The sequence below is a fragment of the Oncorhynchus nerka genome, linkage group LG16, assembly GCF_034236695.1.
Source record: "Oncorhynchus nerka isolate Pitt River linkage group LG16, Oner_Uvic_2.0, whole genome shotgun sequence".
NCBI lineage: Eukaryota > Metazoa > Chordata > Actinopteri > Salmoniformes > Salmonidae > Oncorhynchus > Oncorhynchus nerka.
Genome location: NC_088411.1, coordinates 3,387,491 through 3,405,055, shown reverse-complemented (window position 1 = coordinate 3,405,055; position 17,565 = coordinate 3,387,491). Strand labels below are relative to the sequence as shown.

The 17,565-nt window shown below is 46.4% G+C and overlaps 1 protein-coding gene across 6 annotated transcripts in view; it reads right to left on the bottom strand.

Annotated features, from left to right (window-relative positions):
* LOC115143919 (retinoic acid receptor alpha-like) overlaps positions 1 to 17,565 on the bottom strand; it is a 354,975-nt gene that overhangs the window by 14,873 nt on the left and 322,537 nt on the right. For 4 of the 6 annotated variants that reach the window (XM_065002359.1, XM_065002360.1, XM_029684386.2 and 1 more), the window contains 3 exons: positions 12,314 to 12,462; positions 4,308 to 4,449; positions 2,266 to 2,382 (listed from right to left, as the gene is read on the bottom strand). In XM_065002359.1, the coding sequence (XP_064858431.1) occupies positions 2,266 to 2,382; positions 4,308 to 4,449; positions 12,314 to 12,462 (408 nt within the window). The remainder of the gene's footprint in view (positions 1 to 2,265; positions 2,383 to 4,307; positions 4,450 to 12,313; positions 12,463 to 17,565) is intronic. The other 2 variants (XM_029684389.2, XM_029684388.2) reach the window with 1 other exon arrangement.

The window sequence follows — 17,565 nt, the reverse complement described above, 5'->3', positions numbered from 1 at the left end:
ACACGATGGAAGAGGATGATTAAGTTGAGGTAGGAGAACAAAAAGCTGCAAGGGCCACTGTAGCTAAGAAGCAACACATTCCAGCTCTGATCCCAGCTGGGAAGATAAACGACCATGAGAGGTCAGTGAAGGGGGGAGAGCGATATTACTGAGGAAAAGCCCTGGAATAATCCAAAAGGAAAGCTGGAGAAATGCCATTCCCTCCGCGAATGTAGCTACACTTACTCCCGAAATGACAAACACACCAGGCGTCGCTGTTTTAAGCACTGGTAAGCCATTAGGGTATATCCAGCCCTCTCCCTCCTTCCCCCACCCCCTCCTCGGGGTGTATAGGTCTGACAAGGGGGTGAAGGGGGGCAGTGGAGGGAGGTTAGGTGATAAATAGCGTTGGCGGATAAGGTTGTACGTAATGCTGATAAATTGCTACTGCTTTCATTAGAGGCTCCGGCTAATCTAATAACATAATATGACAAATATCCAGGCAGTAATGGTTTAAAGGGCTCGGCTGAGCCCACAGCCCGCACGCTGCACAACTCCCTCCAGCATTCGCGCTCTCACTCACTCACTCTCTCTCTTTTTCTTTCTTTCTTTCGTTCTTGCTGTTACACATTCCTCTCTTGCTCTTGTCTAATCCTCACTAGCTAGCTTGCTCCCCCTGTCCGTGTCCCGTTCTCTCTCTCCAAGCGTCACACGTTATCTGATAGCTCTTCCCTGTGTTTTTGTTTCCCTCTTCTCTCCAGTCACCAGCTGTAGCCCCAGTTAGTGGTGTTGTTCTGTGCAGACCCAGCGGTCCCAGACCTCGACCCAGAGGTTACCCTTACAGATCTTGGATCAGCTTCCCCTGGCCAAATCCTAACCTTTAACCATTAGAAGGGCACACAAAACTTACCATAGATTAGTGTCTGTCTAAGGGCAACATCTGACAGGGGGGGACTGGCCCAGGGCCAGCCAGAGAGGGATTCACCATACAGGGACAACGCTCATTAATCAGTTCACAGACAGGCCTCCCTCCCTTGGATTACTTAGAGAGACAGGGGAGCTTCAAGTCTAGGAGTCAAACATGACACAACAGCAGAATCTTTGCTTTGCTAAGTAAGCTCACCCTCACATCACTAAGACCCAAGGGACTGCAGATGAAATTAGCCTTAAAAAAGAAGAAGCTGTTAAGTAAAGCACTTTCTTTACATCTACACAGCTATGCATTGCCAAATGCTATTTGTCCTTACCACAAAGTCCATCCACCTTTAAAGGAACTATGAGGAGAGTTGAGAATTCCAAGTGATGTGAGAATGTGTGTGCATGTGTGTGAGAGTGTCTCGCCCCCCTGCGGCTGTCAAAGTGACTCAGCGGCCCCACCGCCATTAGGGGTCCGCTGGAGACGTTAAATGAATTCCTAAATAAAAGTAGGGCATCCTTAACGCAGAGACATTACCCGTGCTGACAAATTGGCACTGCAATCATAAGCCGCACAACACAATTTAATGCAGTCATTAAAGAACCATTAGCCGGGACTCGCGATCAGTCATGGAGAATTGCCGCGTGCAATAACTGGCGGGAGATCCATAGCAGGGCTAGCGAGGAGGAGAAATACAACAGCCATCCGCATTGTTTTGTGTGTGTGTGTGTGTGTGTGTGTGTAAACGGTGAATAGTGTCTACGTGAATCCTTTGTCTGATCTATGAGGGATTACATCTAGCATTCTCAAATGGTATGAGCGTGTAGCAAGGTCTTGCCCACTGATATGAACCAAATACTACCAGTATCTTCATTGTAGCAAACAGTATTGTATTGTGTGCGGTATGCTAGAAGCAACACACAGACTCCCATCAATCAATAGTGGATTTCATAATACAGAAGGCTACTTTTGACAATATGTCTGCATGAATCTGTATGAATATGTGCATGTGAGTATACGCCTGTATGTACGAGAAAGAGAGAGGGGCCGGCAGACAGACGGATCATTAGAGGGAGGAAAATGAAAACTGCGACAGGTCGTCCGTCACACAGATTCAATTCAATGGAAAGATAAAAATGTCAATGTTCCCCTGCTTCTCCTGCCTGCCTCTCTCTCTCTCTCTCTCTCTGCTCTGTAGCGGTGGAACAACGATGAAACTTGTTCTCCCTCCCGCTCCTACCCTCCTCTTCCTCTCATACATGCTGGAGATGCTAGGGCACAGCACGGGAGATGAAAACAGGGGATGAGGGATGGAGGGAAGAGGGGACAGAGGAAAGAGGGGTTGGGGGAGGGGGGGGGCGGCTGCTTACCCGGGGGAGCTGCCCTGTCCGCCCCTGGCCCCCCAGTCTGTCCCCTCCCGGTCTCCAATGGTGGGGGCGGCGGCTGGGGGCCCAACACCATCCCGCCTTTGGAGCTGGTGCGAGGAGCTGAGGCGACAAAGGAGGGGCACAGGTTTACCCCCTCGACAGGGCACAAAGTAACGAACACAGGGCTCCCCCTAGTGCAGTAAAGCCACCCCCACCCTACCACAGTAACACAGGGGGAAAGGTTCAGGCTGGCAGGATGGGGTCATGTATACTGAAATGAACCATCATATAACCTGAATGTTAATAATTCAATTCAAAATACAACTCAACAAACCCTACAACTTGAATGGGCACATTCTCTGTCGTACACAGACTATATTCTACACACAAATTCACCGGTAGACAATAGATATCATACAAACGGAATAACATGTAGTACATCTGGCTCACTTAGTTAGAAACCAAATACAACCCCCCCCAACTTCATAACATAAATCAACTCAACATTCTACACGTATACAGTAATCACCAGCAGGTTTGTCAGAGTTTCAACGGAACGCCTAAGAAGAAAAAAAAGACAAAAAGGTAAACATTGACATTGAAAAAGAGCATTTACCAGCCCTGCCTTTCCTTGACACCACTCGGGCTCTCTCAGTCTTTCCATAGTAACCCACATCCCTCTCTCTCTCGCTCTGCCTTGGCATGGCCACCTGGCACTGGTACTGGCAGTGATGTCGGAGTTGTCGAGCGGATGCAAGGTCACCGAGATGTCCCCTAGCAGAGTGGCCGGTCCTCGCAGCCTCCGCGGTGGCTCCCCGCAGGCCCCCAGATGGCCAGATCCCCCCCCCCCCCACACCCACCCCTTTCGAAGTAGCACTGCAACACGGCTAAAGTTATCAGCCAGGACACAGGCACACAAATCAACACTACACCCTCACTTACCAGACACCAACATAACCCTCTACTACAAACACACACAGACACAATGACTAAATAGGAGGGAGTATGGGAGTAAGAGTGAACCTAGATGGGTTCTTCTTTAACTTGACATAGATGTTAACCCTTAACCATTAGGGAGATGGACAGAAGAAACATCTGAGCCTGTATCGGTTGCTTTTAACATCAGCCGTGCACTAGACTATCTCCCGTCTGTCCCTGTTGTGGGTGTTGCAGAGCTGCCTGCCGTGATCGTTATAACCATGATTAATGGGCCCATTCAGAGGTAAGGAGCGCTGAGGATAACTTACTTTGCAGTAAGCCTCAGACAGCCCGCCGCGTGGGAAACTCACAGAGCATTACAGTATCATGAAGAGGGTAAATACCATAGCAGAGAGACGACAGAGAGAGGGATGGAGGAGGGAAAGGGCGAGGAGGGTCTGTGTGTGCTTGCCTGCGTATGAGTGAGTATATTTACTATGTATACAGTTTGGACCTGTGTGTGTGTGTCGGTATGCTGAGGTAAGGCCCTTCCAGCCATAGGTCTTCCCTATCACCTCCACCAATTAGCTTGGGTGGTCTGACAGTGTGTGTGTGTACTGTGTGTGTTCACACAGCCCCCGGGATGCCCTGATCAGAGGCGAAGCCTGCTCTTTCACTCTCCGCTGGTGCTAACATATTCATCACAGAGGCCCACCAAGCTACCACCATTACTGTGCAAAGCTAAACTGTGCATTGGGGCAGTGCCGCACGCACACGTACACAGTTATGAGGCTTTATGACAGAGAATGATGGGGATCGGAGTATGTGTTGCCTGTTGGCTCAGAGGTTATAGGCTGGAGTGGCTGGTGTAGTGTAGTTCAGTGATGCATGATATCCTATCAATCAGAACTCAATCAAATAGCTAGACATTTCATCCCAGATGGGACCCAGTCGAACGACAATGAAAGGACTGTCCTGATCCTCTGTGCATAGTTTGGATGACGTCCTGCCCTCTGACTGCAGTGTGGTTGATGACATGACTGGAAGGTGTAGTGTATAGTGTACCGAGGTTAGGGTTGGCACTGTCAGGGTGCTGTAGTGTAATACAGTAGTGCACTACTACTCACACTCCTTGGACATGCCCACTTCCAAGCATTTCTGCAGCCGGCAGTACTGGCAGCGGTTCCTGGTGACCTTGTTGATGATGCAGTTCTTCTCCCGGTGACATGTGTACACCATGCTCTTCTGGATGCTCCTCCGAAAGAAGCCCTGGAGGACAGAGGGATGAAGAAAGAGAGAGATAGGAGAAGAAAAAGAGGGAGCAAGAGAAAAGAGAATGGAAGGAAGGAGAGAGACATTGTCAGTGTGTGTGTGTGTGTGTGTGTGTGTGTTTAGATTCAAGAACCTATAGATAACAGTACTGGTGTGTGGCCATATGCTCAACAATTAAAGGCAATGAGCTACCAAACACTGAGCTCTTGAAAGTCTTAGCAATGAGTCATCTGTAGGATAATACATATTAACTCATGTTGCCATCTCATGAGATCACCCTCCTACCTTGGCAATGGAGCACTAGGGACATTGAGAGATGCTTTAAGGATGTTAAGTAAGTCAGAACGGTTTGGGGACACAAAACGCAGAGTCTACTAGCCTCTAGCTACCTATCAATGCCCTACTTTAAATCTTGATATGGCCCAGCAAAAACAATTCTGGGTGGAGGCCAACATCATTACAGAGAGAACATTGGTTTAAAACGCTTACAAGTACTCTGAATCTAAAAGGATGAGCGGACATCTGAAACTAAATTAAAGGACAGGAAGGGGGGGGGGGGGGGCGGCAAGAAAGCACATCAAAATGGTCTCGTCTCTCATTGTGAAGAATAGACACTAGAGTGAAACCTTTGTCTTTTTAAAATGAATCAAGAATGGATATCACCATACACGAAACCATGAGTCTCAAAGCTACAAAACCTAAAAACCATAGCAATACAATATCCACCATTCGAGGCATCCACCCATTTTGTGTATTCCCAAAGAAAGCAATATGGTACAAAGGCAGAGACTGTAGAAGATGCCAGGAGGAGATTAGCTCTCTGGTCGACAGATGGCCCATGTACTAAAGACCACAATTTGTCCTTCCTGGATCCTCATCTATCCTTCTGGTGGGACGTGTTTCAAGTTGTTTTAGGTCGTATGTACAGGACACACATTGTATATACTGTCCAACGAAATGCTTACTTGGAGGTTCCTACTCGACTATGCAACAATAAGACATAAAATATAAGAATAGGAACATAAAGTACATGACTCAGTAGAATAAACATTTAACCATAAGTATAATACAGGAAGGTATGAATTATACTACAATATTTACACATGTATCAGGGAAAGAGGGATTGGTGGGCAAGTGTTTAAATGGTGCAGTATTAGCAATAGTAAATAAGAGTTTGGTAGCAGCAGCTGTGATGTGTGTGTAGCATGAATGTGTGTGTACGTGTACATATGTGTCTATGTGGGTGTGTGCGTGCTAAGGTGCGGAGAGTCAGTTCAGGTGGTCTGTCCAGTTCAAGTGTTTAGCAGTCTGATGGCTTGTAGACAGAAACTGTCTGTGAGCCTGTTGGTATCAGACCTCATGCTCCGAACCAGTCTGCCCGACGATAAGGAAGTGAACAACTCGTGGCTGGGGTGTGTGGGGTCCTTGATGATGCTGCGGGACTTCCTCAAGCACCATTTCAAGTAGATGTCCTGGATGGATGTGAACATGGCCCCAGTGATGTACTGGAGGGCCTAGCTGTCGTTGACTGAGTGATTCCTGTACCAGGCCGTGATGCAACGGGTCAAGACGCTCTCGATGGCGCAGTGGTAGTACTGAGAGGACCCGGGGGTAGCATTTCTTTAGCAGCCTTAGGAAGAAGATGCGCTGTTGCGCCCTCTTGACATGAGTGGTGTTGTTGTCGTTGGTCCAACTCAAGTCCTCTGTGATTTAGACGCGGAGGGACTTAAAACGGCCGAATCTTTTCTGCAGTCCCGTTGATGTGGATCTCTGCAGGCCGGACCACACCCGGCCTGCACAGCGGAGCAAGGAAAACAGCTAGAGTCGCACAAAATTCAATGTAACGTTTCAGATTACGTTTGGAATGACACATTTTCATATGTACAACATCTAAAGTACCGCGTCACTATACTGAGAACTTTGCAGTTTATTTTTTATTTTTTCAGTGCCCCCATACTGCACAAGGAGAATGAGGAAGTTATTCACTGTCTGGGGTAAGTTTATCAAAAACAAGTGAAATCACAAAAAAGGTGTCTGAACTCTTCTATAACATACCATTTACATTAAGAAAAACAGATTTGGTTGTAAAAAATGACTTCTCCTTTAATGGATTATCACTAAAGATATGCAGGTTTGTATGCTGTACCAAAATAGATGGAAACGGGCTGAGACTTTGTTTCCAAGCACTAATTACACATTTTTTTGCACGAAAGATATATTTGAACAACGGCTTGTTAGTCTTGCATTAAAGCACTAACAAATACCTACAAAAACATGCATAGCATTAAGACTTGGCCCTGATTATAGAAAATATGTCAATTTTAGAGTGAGACTCCATTACTTACATCTAGGCCCGATCTCTAAACAAACTAGGATCCACAGTCATAACATAAACAAAATACACGACAACAAGCTACGGCTTCAAAGCCAATCAATAGCCGATATCTAACGACCTGCCAGTGACCCCGGTGCGTCTCCCTGTGATCCGTTGGTGCCCTGACCCTGACCCTGCTGGCCACGGGAGGATTGACCCAGTCCCTTTGACATATAAAAGGGGACAACCAATCCCTCCAATTCCACGCCTCAGGTGGCCCAGGGGATTGGACCTCTCCTCGTGGTTAGCCATTGTCCCTCCCCTCCCCTGCCCGCCCCCCCCCTCTCCATCCCCATTAGGAGTCATTGCTTCCTGCGCCCCCTTAAGCCTCTTCGTATAAGCGCTAATCCGCCAGACGACAAGAGCCCTCAGCAGGCCTGTCAGCCACCCTGCAGCGTTCTGAGGAGAGGAGCCCGGAGAGATGAAGGGGGGAGGGAGGAATGGAGAGGAACGGAGGAGATGGGGCAGGAGGGGGGTTAATTATGTATGTGTGTGGCTTGAATAATCCATTCTGTGTACTGTAGATATGCACCTGATGTATGGGTGACAGGTAGCCTAGTGGTTAGAGCATTGGGCCAGTAACCGAAAGGTTGGTGAATCGAATCCCTGAGCTGACAAGGTAATCTGTTGTTCCGCCCCTGAACAAGACAGTTGACCCACTGTTCCATCATTGTAAATAGGACATCATTGTAAATAAGAATTAGTTATTAACTGACTTACCTAATTAAATAAAGGTTCAATAAAAAAATAAAAACCAGAATTTCTTGGCTTGCAATGTCTCGCAACTTCATTAAAGCAGGATTGGATATTGTACACGCAAAAGACTAAACACACTCCTATCATTAGCGAAGAGAAAGAGCAGGCGAACCATCTGCACTGTGATTAACATTTTGAGGGGGATTTTTAAATGTGGGGGATTTAAAAATGTACGGAATGTGTGAGCGAGCGTGCACGTTTCTACATTTGCATGCGTATGTGGGTGTGTGTTGTTTATTCAGCTTTTTACTGATCAGTCTATGAAATGCCCTTTTTGTAACCAATTTAACCAGAACTATGCATAACGCACATTAACTAATAATGACTAACTTCTTATAGCAGCCATTATAGAACATTAACACAGATCTCATAAACAAATCAAGCAAAAGCCCATGTGCTAGTGAGTAGCCAGCTAATCTTTATATTTTAAGTTGAGTGAACTTGGATAGATTTGCAAGCTAAGAAGGTAGAACAGTTGAATTGTTATGAACACACCCTTCTGTCCTGTCCGTCTCCAACTGTTTTAACAGCATGCTAGCCTGTCCACTTAGTTCAGATGTTCAAATCAAGTGCCCTACCCTATTTCTCACAATGAGAACGAGTTGCCAAATCCTTACATAATTGTGTTTCATGCTTATTGCACATGTATAAAACACAGACTAGACAGCTAGTATAATGGTTTATGGCTAAAATGCTGCTAGCGGTACAGACAAAACTGAACATACATTTTCCAGACTCAATGTTTATTGATACTCCTGTTTTAGTAGCGTCTGTTGTGCGTGCAACATTTGGGGGGTTGAGACATAAAAAGGGTTCGTTAGAAATAATGCCTCAATGTGTTTCGGTGTCCATATGACCGATTCTGTTGGACCAATCCTCAAATGCAGATAGCGAGTTGAAACCGCTCGTCACAAAGGAAGAAGTGAGCTCTCATCTTTGTTGTTGTGAGTGACTGGAAGAGGGGCTTGGTGTGTGTGTGTGTGTGTGTGTAAATAAAAAGATGCACACAGCACAGAAGAAGCGAAGGAGTCCAGACCAAAAAGACAACATAAACGCCCATAATAACAAATGATTCTCGTGGTACTGGCATTTGGAATATCGCGCTAAAACAAATTCAAATTAATTTGATCAAAAAATCGGCCAACCCTACGACAGGCACATTACTAAAGATGTGATGTCTTTAATAAGGCCAGCTAAGAACACTGCACCATTAGAGAACGGAGCGATGGTGGGGGCTTAAGATGTTAAGTGTCTTCGCGTGGCAAAAAAAAAAAGAAAGAAAAAAGGCTTCATGTTGTGCATCGATGCCTCCGAGACAATAAATGAGGAGAGCGTACACATTTTATGTTAATGTGTTTATATCTGGGAGAACGAGAAGGAACGAGAGAGAGAAAAAAAGAGACTCCACTTCAACAACAAACAAATGAGCCATCTCTAAGTAGTTTGGTCTGACATGATTCCTCACCGCACCCTAGGGTTGGGTTTGGTAGTCTGGCTGGTTAAGGAAATGCTAAGTTGCTAACCCTCAACTTACCCCAGTCTCCGATGAGTGGCCGTATATACAGTGCCTTCAGAAAGTATTCAGACCCCTCCCCTTTTCCACATTTTGTTACGTTACAGCCTTATTCTAAAATGGATTCAATTGTATTTTTTCCTCATCAATCTACACACAATACCCCATAACAACAAAGAAAAACAGGTTGACATTTTTCCTAATTTATTAAAAATAAAAACTGAAATATCACATTTACATAACTATTCCCTTTACACCTTTGGCAGCGATTACAGCCTTGAGTCTTCTGGGTATGACACAACAAGCTTGGCACACCTGTATTTGGGGAGTTTCTCCCGTTCTTCTCTGCAGATCCTCTCAAGCTCTGTCAGGTTGGATGGGGATCTTCACTGCACAGCTATTTTCAGGTCTTTCCAGAGATGTTTGATCGGTTTCAAGTCCAGGCTCTGGCTGAGCCTCTCAAGGACATTCAGAGACTTGTTCCGAAGTCACTCCTGCATTGTCTTGGCTGTGTGCTTGGGGTCGTTGTGCTGTTGGAAGGTGAACCTTCACCCCAGTCTGAAGTCCTGAGCGCTCTGGATCAGGTTGCCATCAAGGATCTCTGTACTTTGCTCTGTTCATCTTTGCCTCAATCCTGACTAGTCTTCCAGTCCCTACCGCTGAAAAACATCCCCACCGCATGATGTTTTCACCACCATGGTGCCAGGTTTCCTCCAGGCGGGAACCAAAGAGTTCAATATTGGTTTCATCAGACCAGAGAATCTTGTTTCTCATGGTCTGAGAGTCTAAGTGCCTTTTGGCAAACTGCAAGCGTGCGGTCTTTTAGTGAGGAGTGGCTTCCGTCTGGCCAATCTCCCATAAAGGCCTGATTACTGGAGTGCTGCAGAGATGGTCCTTCTGGAAGGTTCTCCCAACGCCACAGAGGAACTCTAGAACTCTGTCAGAGTGACCATCGTTCACCTCCCTGACCAAGGCCTTTCTCCCCGATTGCTCAGTTTGGCCGGGCGGACAGCTCTAGGAAAAGTCTTTGTTCCATTTCAGAATGATTGGGGCCACTGCAGACATTTTTGGTACCAATCCATCTGTGCCTCGACACAATCCTGTCTCTGAGCTCTACGGACAATTCCTTCGACCTCATGGCTTGGTTTTTGCTCTGACATGCACTGTCAACTGTGGGACCTTCTATAGACAGGTGTGTGCCTTTCCAAATCATATCCAATCAATTGAATTTACCACAGGTGGACTCCAATCAAGTTGTAGAAACATCTCAAGGATGATCCATGGAAACAGGATGTACCTGAGCAAAAAGTCTGAATACTCATGTAAATAAGGTATGTTGTTTTTATTTTTACAAATCCCCCAAAAACTGTTTTCGCTTTGTCATTATTGGGTATTGTGTGTTTAAAAAAATCTATTTTAGAGTAAGGCTGTAACATAACAAAACCTGGAAAAAGTCCAGGGGTCTGAATACACCTGTTGTGTTGAAATATTGAGGATACAAAGCTCCCTCATCTCCTGTTTAGAAGACTAGGAGAGAGGAGGCTAGAATGCTGAATTTTTCAGTTCTGCTCTCCCCAGGACGCCCGGCTGGGGGTGGAGACTAGCAGCTGGCATTGGGGTAGCTACCACCCGGAAGGGATGTGCACACAAACATGTACGTACGCACGGCATCCTGAGTCAGTGAGTTTAAGCAGAGCATGAAAGTGACACTAGCATGGGTATCAGTTGGTTTCTGATTTAGCCAACAAAGTCATACCCATGCTTTCACACTGACAGACCACACACACAACCGTATTAGCCTATTTAAATCAGGGCCTATTAGTGTGAAGTTAAGAGACACATTAAAAGCTATTGAGGACGTGCAACAGGCAACTCCGTCAAGTGGGGCTTTTCTGCCCCCCAAAAAAGGCAGGTTAAGGCTTTATTTACTTTGCATTCATTTCTTTTAGAGGTTAAGTTTCAATGAACGCCCAGAGGCGAGACCTTGCCTCGTGCTACTGTGTTAAAACAGGACTGTCTGCTCAAGAAACTAAACTCGTTTTTTCTCCCCTTTCCATCATCTCGACTCGCCTCCTCTCCGGTCCTGTCCTTTCGATCTTCTCATCTGTCCTCTCCACCTTACCGTCAACCGAATCCCCTCATCTCCACTCTGGATGCAACCAGGTTCCCATTCCCCCTACAAGCCAGGTGTTATCTTCCCTGGGCCCAGCCATGTGAGGCAGGCCTAATGGGCACCTGTCACCACCACAGCCAGTCATCCAGCCTCCCTCTGCCTGCCAGTCTCAGACCATTGCCCTGCCCTCAACCTCCATGCATTACAGATGAACAGCGAGTCCTCCAGAGCACCACTGCTAACGCAAGCTTTCGCAGGCTTACACAACCCCGTCTTGTGAAACACGGTGCTACAGATAAGGAAACAGCAGCCAGATACCACTTCAGAGTGCAGGCGGTTGCCTGACAGGACAGCGTGGAAGTCAGCGTAGCCGGTGTTCTCGTAACACGTCTCACATGAAAGGCTGGACAGGCCGTATAAAAAAATGGTAAGAGCGGGAGGAAAGGACACATATGATATTCAAGGATGTGGTGAAAACCCGAGATAACGTAAAACACAAACACAGAGAGCGGTGATGACAAGGGCCCACGTCGACACTTGCTGAATGAGGGTGTAGCTCCTGGATTAAATGCCACCTGGCAGGAACACCCACTCGAAGACAATGACGTAATTTAGAGTTGGACAGATACAGCAGCTAGATAGTCAAACTAAAGCCACTTAAAGAAACAATTCCTCATACAGTTAATGAGAAGTGTATAGGGCAGTATTGAAGCATAGCCCAGATGATCTGGCAGTCCCATCATGTATAGATATAGGAGGGAAGCCATAAGCAGTGACATACGCAATGGCCCAGTTCACTCTTTATAGGGCGTCCCCAAATGCACCCCAACCAATCTAGGTATATTCTGAACTTCAGATCATGCTGATGCTATGCATAGAATGTGCATGAATTATAGTAGGGCCTTAGGGTGATGGCCCCCTGGGACTGGGTACTCCCATTCCAAACCAGGACAAGTGTTATAAATATCAACGTGGGCACGCCAATATGCATTGGTCCAGCCCATTTACAGAAAACCCCTCAGAAGCAACTGACAATTTAACCCTGGATCAAATAGTATAGAACAGAATGGAATAGAATGTATGGCTACATAAGGGTGTGTCTCACCTTGCAACCTTCGCAGGCACTGACTCCATAGTGGTATCCTGAGGATTTGTCCTGGCACACGAAGCAGGGCTTGTAGACCCTCGGGGGAGGAGGCGGCGATGGCGGGCTTGGCACTATCTCCTCTGAGCTGGTACTCTGTGTCTCTATCGCTGCGGGAGAGAAAAGAGAGGGAGGCACACACACACTCAGTGACAGAGGACAAGGACAATGTCTTGACAGGCTACTTCCGTATCCTGGACAAGAAAGACTACTCTGGATGTTGGCGAGAGAGAGTGTGTGTAAGAGCACTTGGCACAGTGAATCAAACCAAGGCTGGAGATGCAGAGAAGAGAAAAGCAGGCCATTCTTGTTTATCAGTAACCTTAGTGGTTCCACATATCAATCAAGACAACGTCAGCAGTGGAGAACACAGATAAGGGTGTCCTGAATGGCTGTAGAGAGAAATTGGCTCGCCTATCAGGGAAGGAACTAGACATAATAGTTCTCTCTCTAGGCTGTATAAGAGGTAAGTGTGTGTGGCCGGAACGGAGTTGTATCATCATGTTTTCTCAAAGAGAGAAAAGGGAAGGTGACCTAAGCTAAGGTCAAGGTGGACATTGAGAACCAAATACCAAGGCTGTCCACACGGAGTCACCCTCCCGACCTTCCCCCTCTTCCTCTCTTGCCCTCATCCTCCCTCTCCCGCTCTTGTATTCTCTCTCCGTCTCTGGGGAAAATAATAAACAAGACTAAAGACAAGAGTCACTCTCCCCCACGTTCTCTTTCCCTCTCTCCTCCTCTTGCTCTCATTCTCGGCCCTGAAAACAAACAAGGCTTAAGACGGGAGAATTAACTGAGATAAATCAGTCGGAATCCCTTGTTACGAGACAAGATTATTATTCTTGAAATAGATAGGAACGAACAGCTGACTGGAGACGGGGCGGCCAGGCGTTCGAGTCCGTTTCTGCGGTAACATGGACTCTTAACACAATCAAACTTTTTTACTCCTGGCAGAAACAAGCAAGGTGTTTGCAAACTTCAGTTACCTAGGCAACACTCCCCACAATCCAGCAGCAGCAAACATAGAATGAAAAGAACAGGTTTGGAACCAATAACCCTGGCAATTTGACTGGTAAACTCATGGGTACACCTGCAATGGCTGCCTGGTATTGTGATCCAATAACTTCCATGGTCATGTAGAATGTTCATTCAAATGATGTTAACTGATGTAATGGAAAGTTTTTTTTTTGTAATGTAAGTTGAGTTGAATAAACAAATCACAACACAAATGGATGGGTACACTTCCTGATTGTACTTCCTTTGCTCCTATGGGTACATTCAGAATGGCCACCAGTAGGGTTGGGTGGTTTCCAGACTTTCATATCTTCCTTCTCTCATTCTGGGATTTACGGCTTAGTAGCCAAAAAAGCGCAAAAAAAGACCGTTGGGCATTTGTTATCAGAATGCTACTTAAATTAGCAAAACTAATAGCGAATACCATACATACATACAATACTTCATAATGACAAAGCAAAAACAGGTTTTTATCCATTTTTGCGAATTAAAAAAATTAAATAAAGAAATACTTTATTCACATAAGTATTCAGACCCTTTGCTATGAGACTCAAAATTGAGCTCCAGGAACATCCTGTTTCCATTGATCATCCTTGAGATGTTTCTACAACTTGATTTCAGTCCAACAGTGGTATATTCAATTGTGTACATGCTGTGTCAGAGTAGAGTCGCGAGGGCAATAGGCCTGCCTGCTCTGCTAGGAGAAGATGGGGGAGGAGCAGACGGGTTGAGAACAGAGGAGAAAACAGCAAGCAAATCCAGATAGCAGTGGCAGCTGTACAGACAACTCATCCAAAGGGCTTTGACTTCTCAAACACGGCAGAAAGCTTACCTTACACAATCCGATGCCCTGTCACCTTATTAAATGAGTCAATTACTAAGTAGCAAGTTAGGGGTCACGTCAACGCAGAACTGTTCTTTCTTTATGCGGAAAGAAATATAATACGGGCTCAGAAATCTCATGCAGCGTTTTGTAAATTCAGATCTAAAATGCTTCTTCCTATTCATTTCTGCCGGGCAACAGACAAATGTTGTGCTTGAGCACTAAGGACTGATGTGTAGCATTTGACTCGGTGTAGACGGACTACTGTTCTCTGGTAAAATAACTAAGCAAAATATAAGGAAGTGTCGCTGGCTACAGTCATTCTATGATAAACATAAATGATGATGGCCATGCATCGTTTTTGCAACAACAAAAGAAGTTTACCCCTGTAGCTGCCAGCCAAACAGCGTTCCACGTCTGTTCGAGAAAACAAAAGCTATTTTCTTCTGAATGTGTTGCACTAACGTATAACTACAGCTGCACGTCCCTGATCACTTATATTTAAGCAAACGTTTCAATATAAATGCGACCCATCAATACACAGCTGGGCTCACCTGCTCCCGTCTTCCCCCGTTGTGCTATTTACAAACACACGACTGGCTCAACTGTTCAGGGGAACTAAACATTATTTACATTATGAAGCTGTAAAGGGTGAACTGAAGAACGTGCTTTAGAGTGGAAAGAAAAGTATGTGAAACCTTTGGAATTACCTGGATTTAGGCAGAAATTGGTCATAACATTTGATCTGATCGTCATCAACTACAGACCAGTATCCCTTCTTTCTTTTCTCTCCAAAACTCTTGAACGTGCCGTCCTTGGCCAGCTCTCCCGCTATCTCTCTCAGAATGACCTTCTTGATCCAAATCAGTCAGGTTTCAAGACTAGTCATTCAACTGAGACTGCTCTTCTCTGTATCACGGAGGCGCTCCGCACTGCTAAAGCTAACTCTCTCTCCTCTGCTCTCATCCTTCTAGACCTATCGGCTGCCTTCGATACTGTGAACCATCAGATCCTCCTCTCCACCCTCTCCGAGTTGGGCATCTCCGGCGCGGCCCACGCTTGGATTGCGTCCTACCTGACAGGTCGCTCCTACCAGGTGGCGTGGCGAGAATCCGTCTCCACACCACGTGCTCTCACCACTGGTGTCCCCCAGGGCTCTGTTCTAGGCCCTCTCCTATTCTCGCTATACACCAAGTCACTTGGCTCTGTCATAACCTCACATGGTCTCTCCTATCATTGCTATGCAGACGACACACAATTAATCTTCTCCTTTCCCCCTTCTGATGACCAGGTGGCGAATCGCATCTCTGCATGTCTGGCAGACATATCCGTGTGGATGACGGATCACCACCTCAAGCTGAACCTCGGCAAGACGGAGCTGCTCTTCCTCCCGGGGAAGGACTGCCCGTTCCATGATCTCGCCATCACGGTTGACAACTCCATTGTGTCCTCCTCCCAGAGCGCTAAGAACCTTGGCGTGATCCTGGACAACACCCTGTCGTTCTCAACTAACATCAAGGCGGTGGCCCGTTCCTGTAGGTTCATGCTCTACAACATCCGCAGAGTACGACCCTGCCTCACACAGGAAGCGGCGCAGGTCCTAATCCAGGCACTTGTCATCTCCCGTCTGGATTACTGCAACTCGCTGTTGGCTGGGCTCCCTGCCTGTGCCATTAAACCCCTACAACTCATCCAGAACGCCGCAGCCCGTCTGGTGTTCAACCTTCCCAAGTTCTCTCACGTCACCCCGCTCCTCCGCTCCCTCCACTGGCTTCCAGTTGAAGCTCGCATCCGCTACAAGACCATGGTGCTTGCCTACGGAGCTGTGAGGGGAACGGCACCTCAGTACCTCCAGGCTCTGATCAGGCCCTACACCCAAACAAGGGCACTGCGTTCATCCACCTCTGGCCTGCTCGCCTCCCTACCACTGAGGAAGTACAGTTCCCGCTCAGCCCAGTCAAAACTGTTCGCTGCTCTGGCCCCCCAATGGTGGAACAAACTCCCTCACGACGCCAGGACAGCGGAGTCAATCACCACCTTCCGGAGACACCTGAAACCCCACCTCTTTAAGGAATACCTAGGATAGGATAAAGTAATCCCTCTCACCCCCCCCCTCCCCCTGAAAAGATTTAGATGCACTACTGTTCCACTGGAGGTCATAAGGTGAATGCACCAATTTGTAAGTCGCTCTGGATAAGAGCGTCTGCTAAATGACTTAAATGTAAATGTAATGTAAATGTCATCGAAGTCAAAACAAACAAGTCTGATTAAACAGATAACACAACTAAAATTAGACATGTTCATGTCTTTGTCGAACACACCATGTAAACGTTCACAGGGGAAAAGGGAAAGTATGTGAACCCTTGGATTTAATAACTGGTTGACCCTTCTTTGGTGGCAATAACCTCAACCAAATGTTTTCTGTAGCTGCGGATCAGACCTTCACAACGGCCAGGAGGAATGTTGGACCATTCATCTTTACAAAACTGTTTCGGTTCCACAATATTCTTGGGATGTCTGGTGTGAACCGCTCAAGGTCATGCCACAGCATCTCAAATCGGGTTGAGGTTAAGACTCTGACTGGGCCACTATTTTCTTCTGTTGAAGCCATTTTGTTGTTGATTTACTTCTGTGTTTTGGGTCGTTGTCCTGTTGCGTCACCCAATTTCTGTTGAGCTTCAATTGGCGGACAGATAGCCTTACATGCTCCTGCAAAATGTCTTGATAAACTTGGGAATTAATTTTTCCGCAGATGATGGCAAGCTGTCCAGCAAAACAGTCCCAAACCATGATGCCCCCTCCACCATACTTTGCAGCTGGGATGAGGTTTTGATGTTGGTGTGCTGTGCCTTTTTTCTCTACAGTCTTGAGTTGTTTGGAAGGAACACACAACTGTAGTTTCATCTGTCCACAGAATATTTTGCCAGTAGCACTGTGGAACATCCAGGTGCTCTTTTGCAAACTTCAGACGTGCAGTAATGTTTTTTTTGGACAGCAGTGGCTTCTTCCCATGGTATCCTCCCATGAACACCATTCTTCTTTAATGTTTTTTTTACATATCCTATACTCGTCTACAGAGATGTTAGCATGTTCCAGAGATTTCTGTAAGTCTTTAGTTGACACTCTAGGATTCTTCTTAACCTCATTGAGCATTCTGCGCTGTGCTCTTGCAGTCATCTTTGCAGGGCGGCCACTCCTAGGGAGAATAGCAACAGTGCTGAACTTTCTCCATTTATAGACAACTTGTCTTACCGTGGACTGATGAACATCAAGGCTTTCAGAGATACGTTTGTAACCCTTTCCAGCTTTAGGAAAGTCAACAACTCTTAATATTAGGTCTTCTGAGATCTCTTTTGTTTGGGGCATGGTTCACATC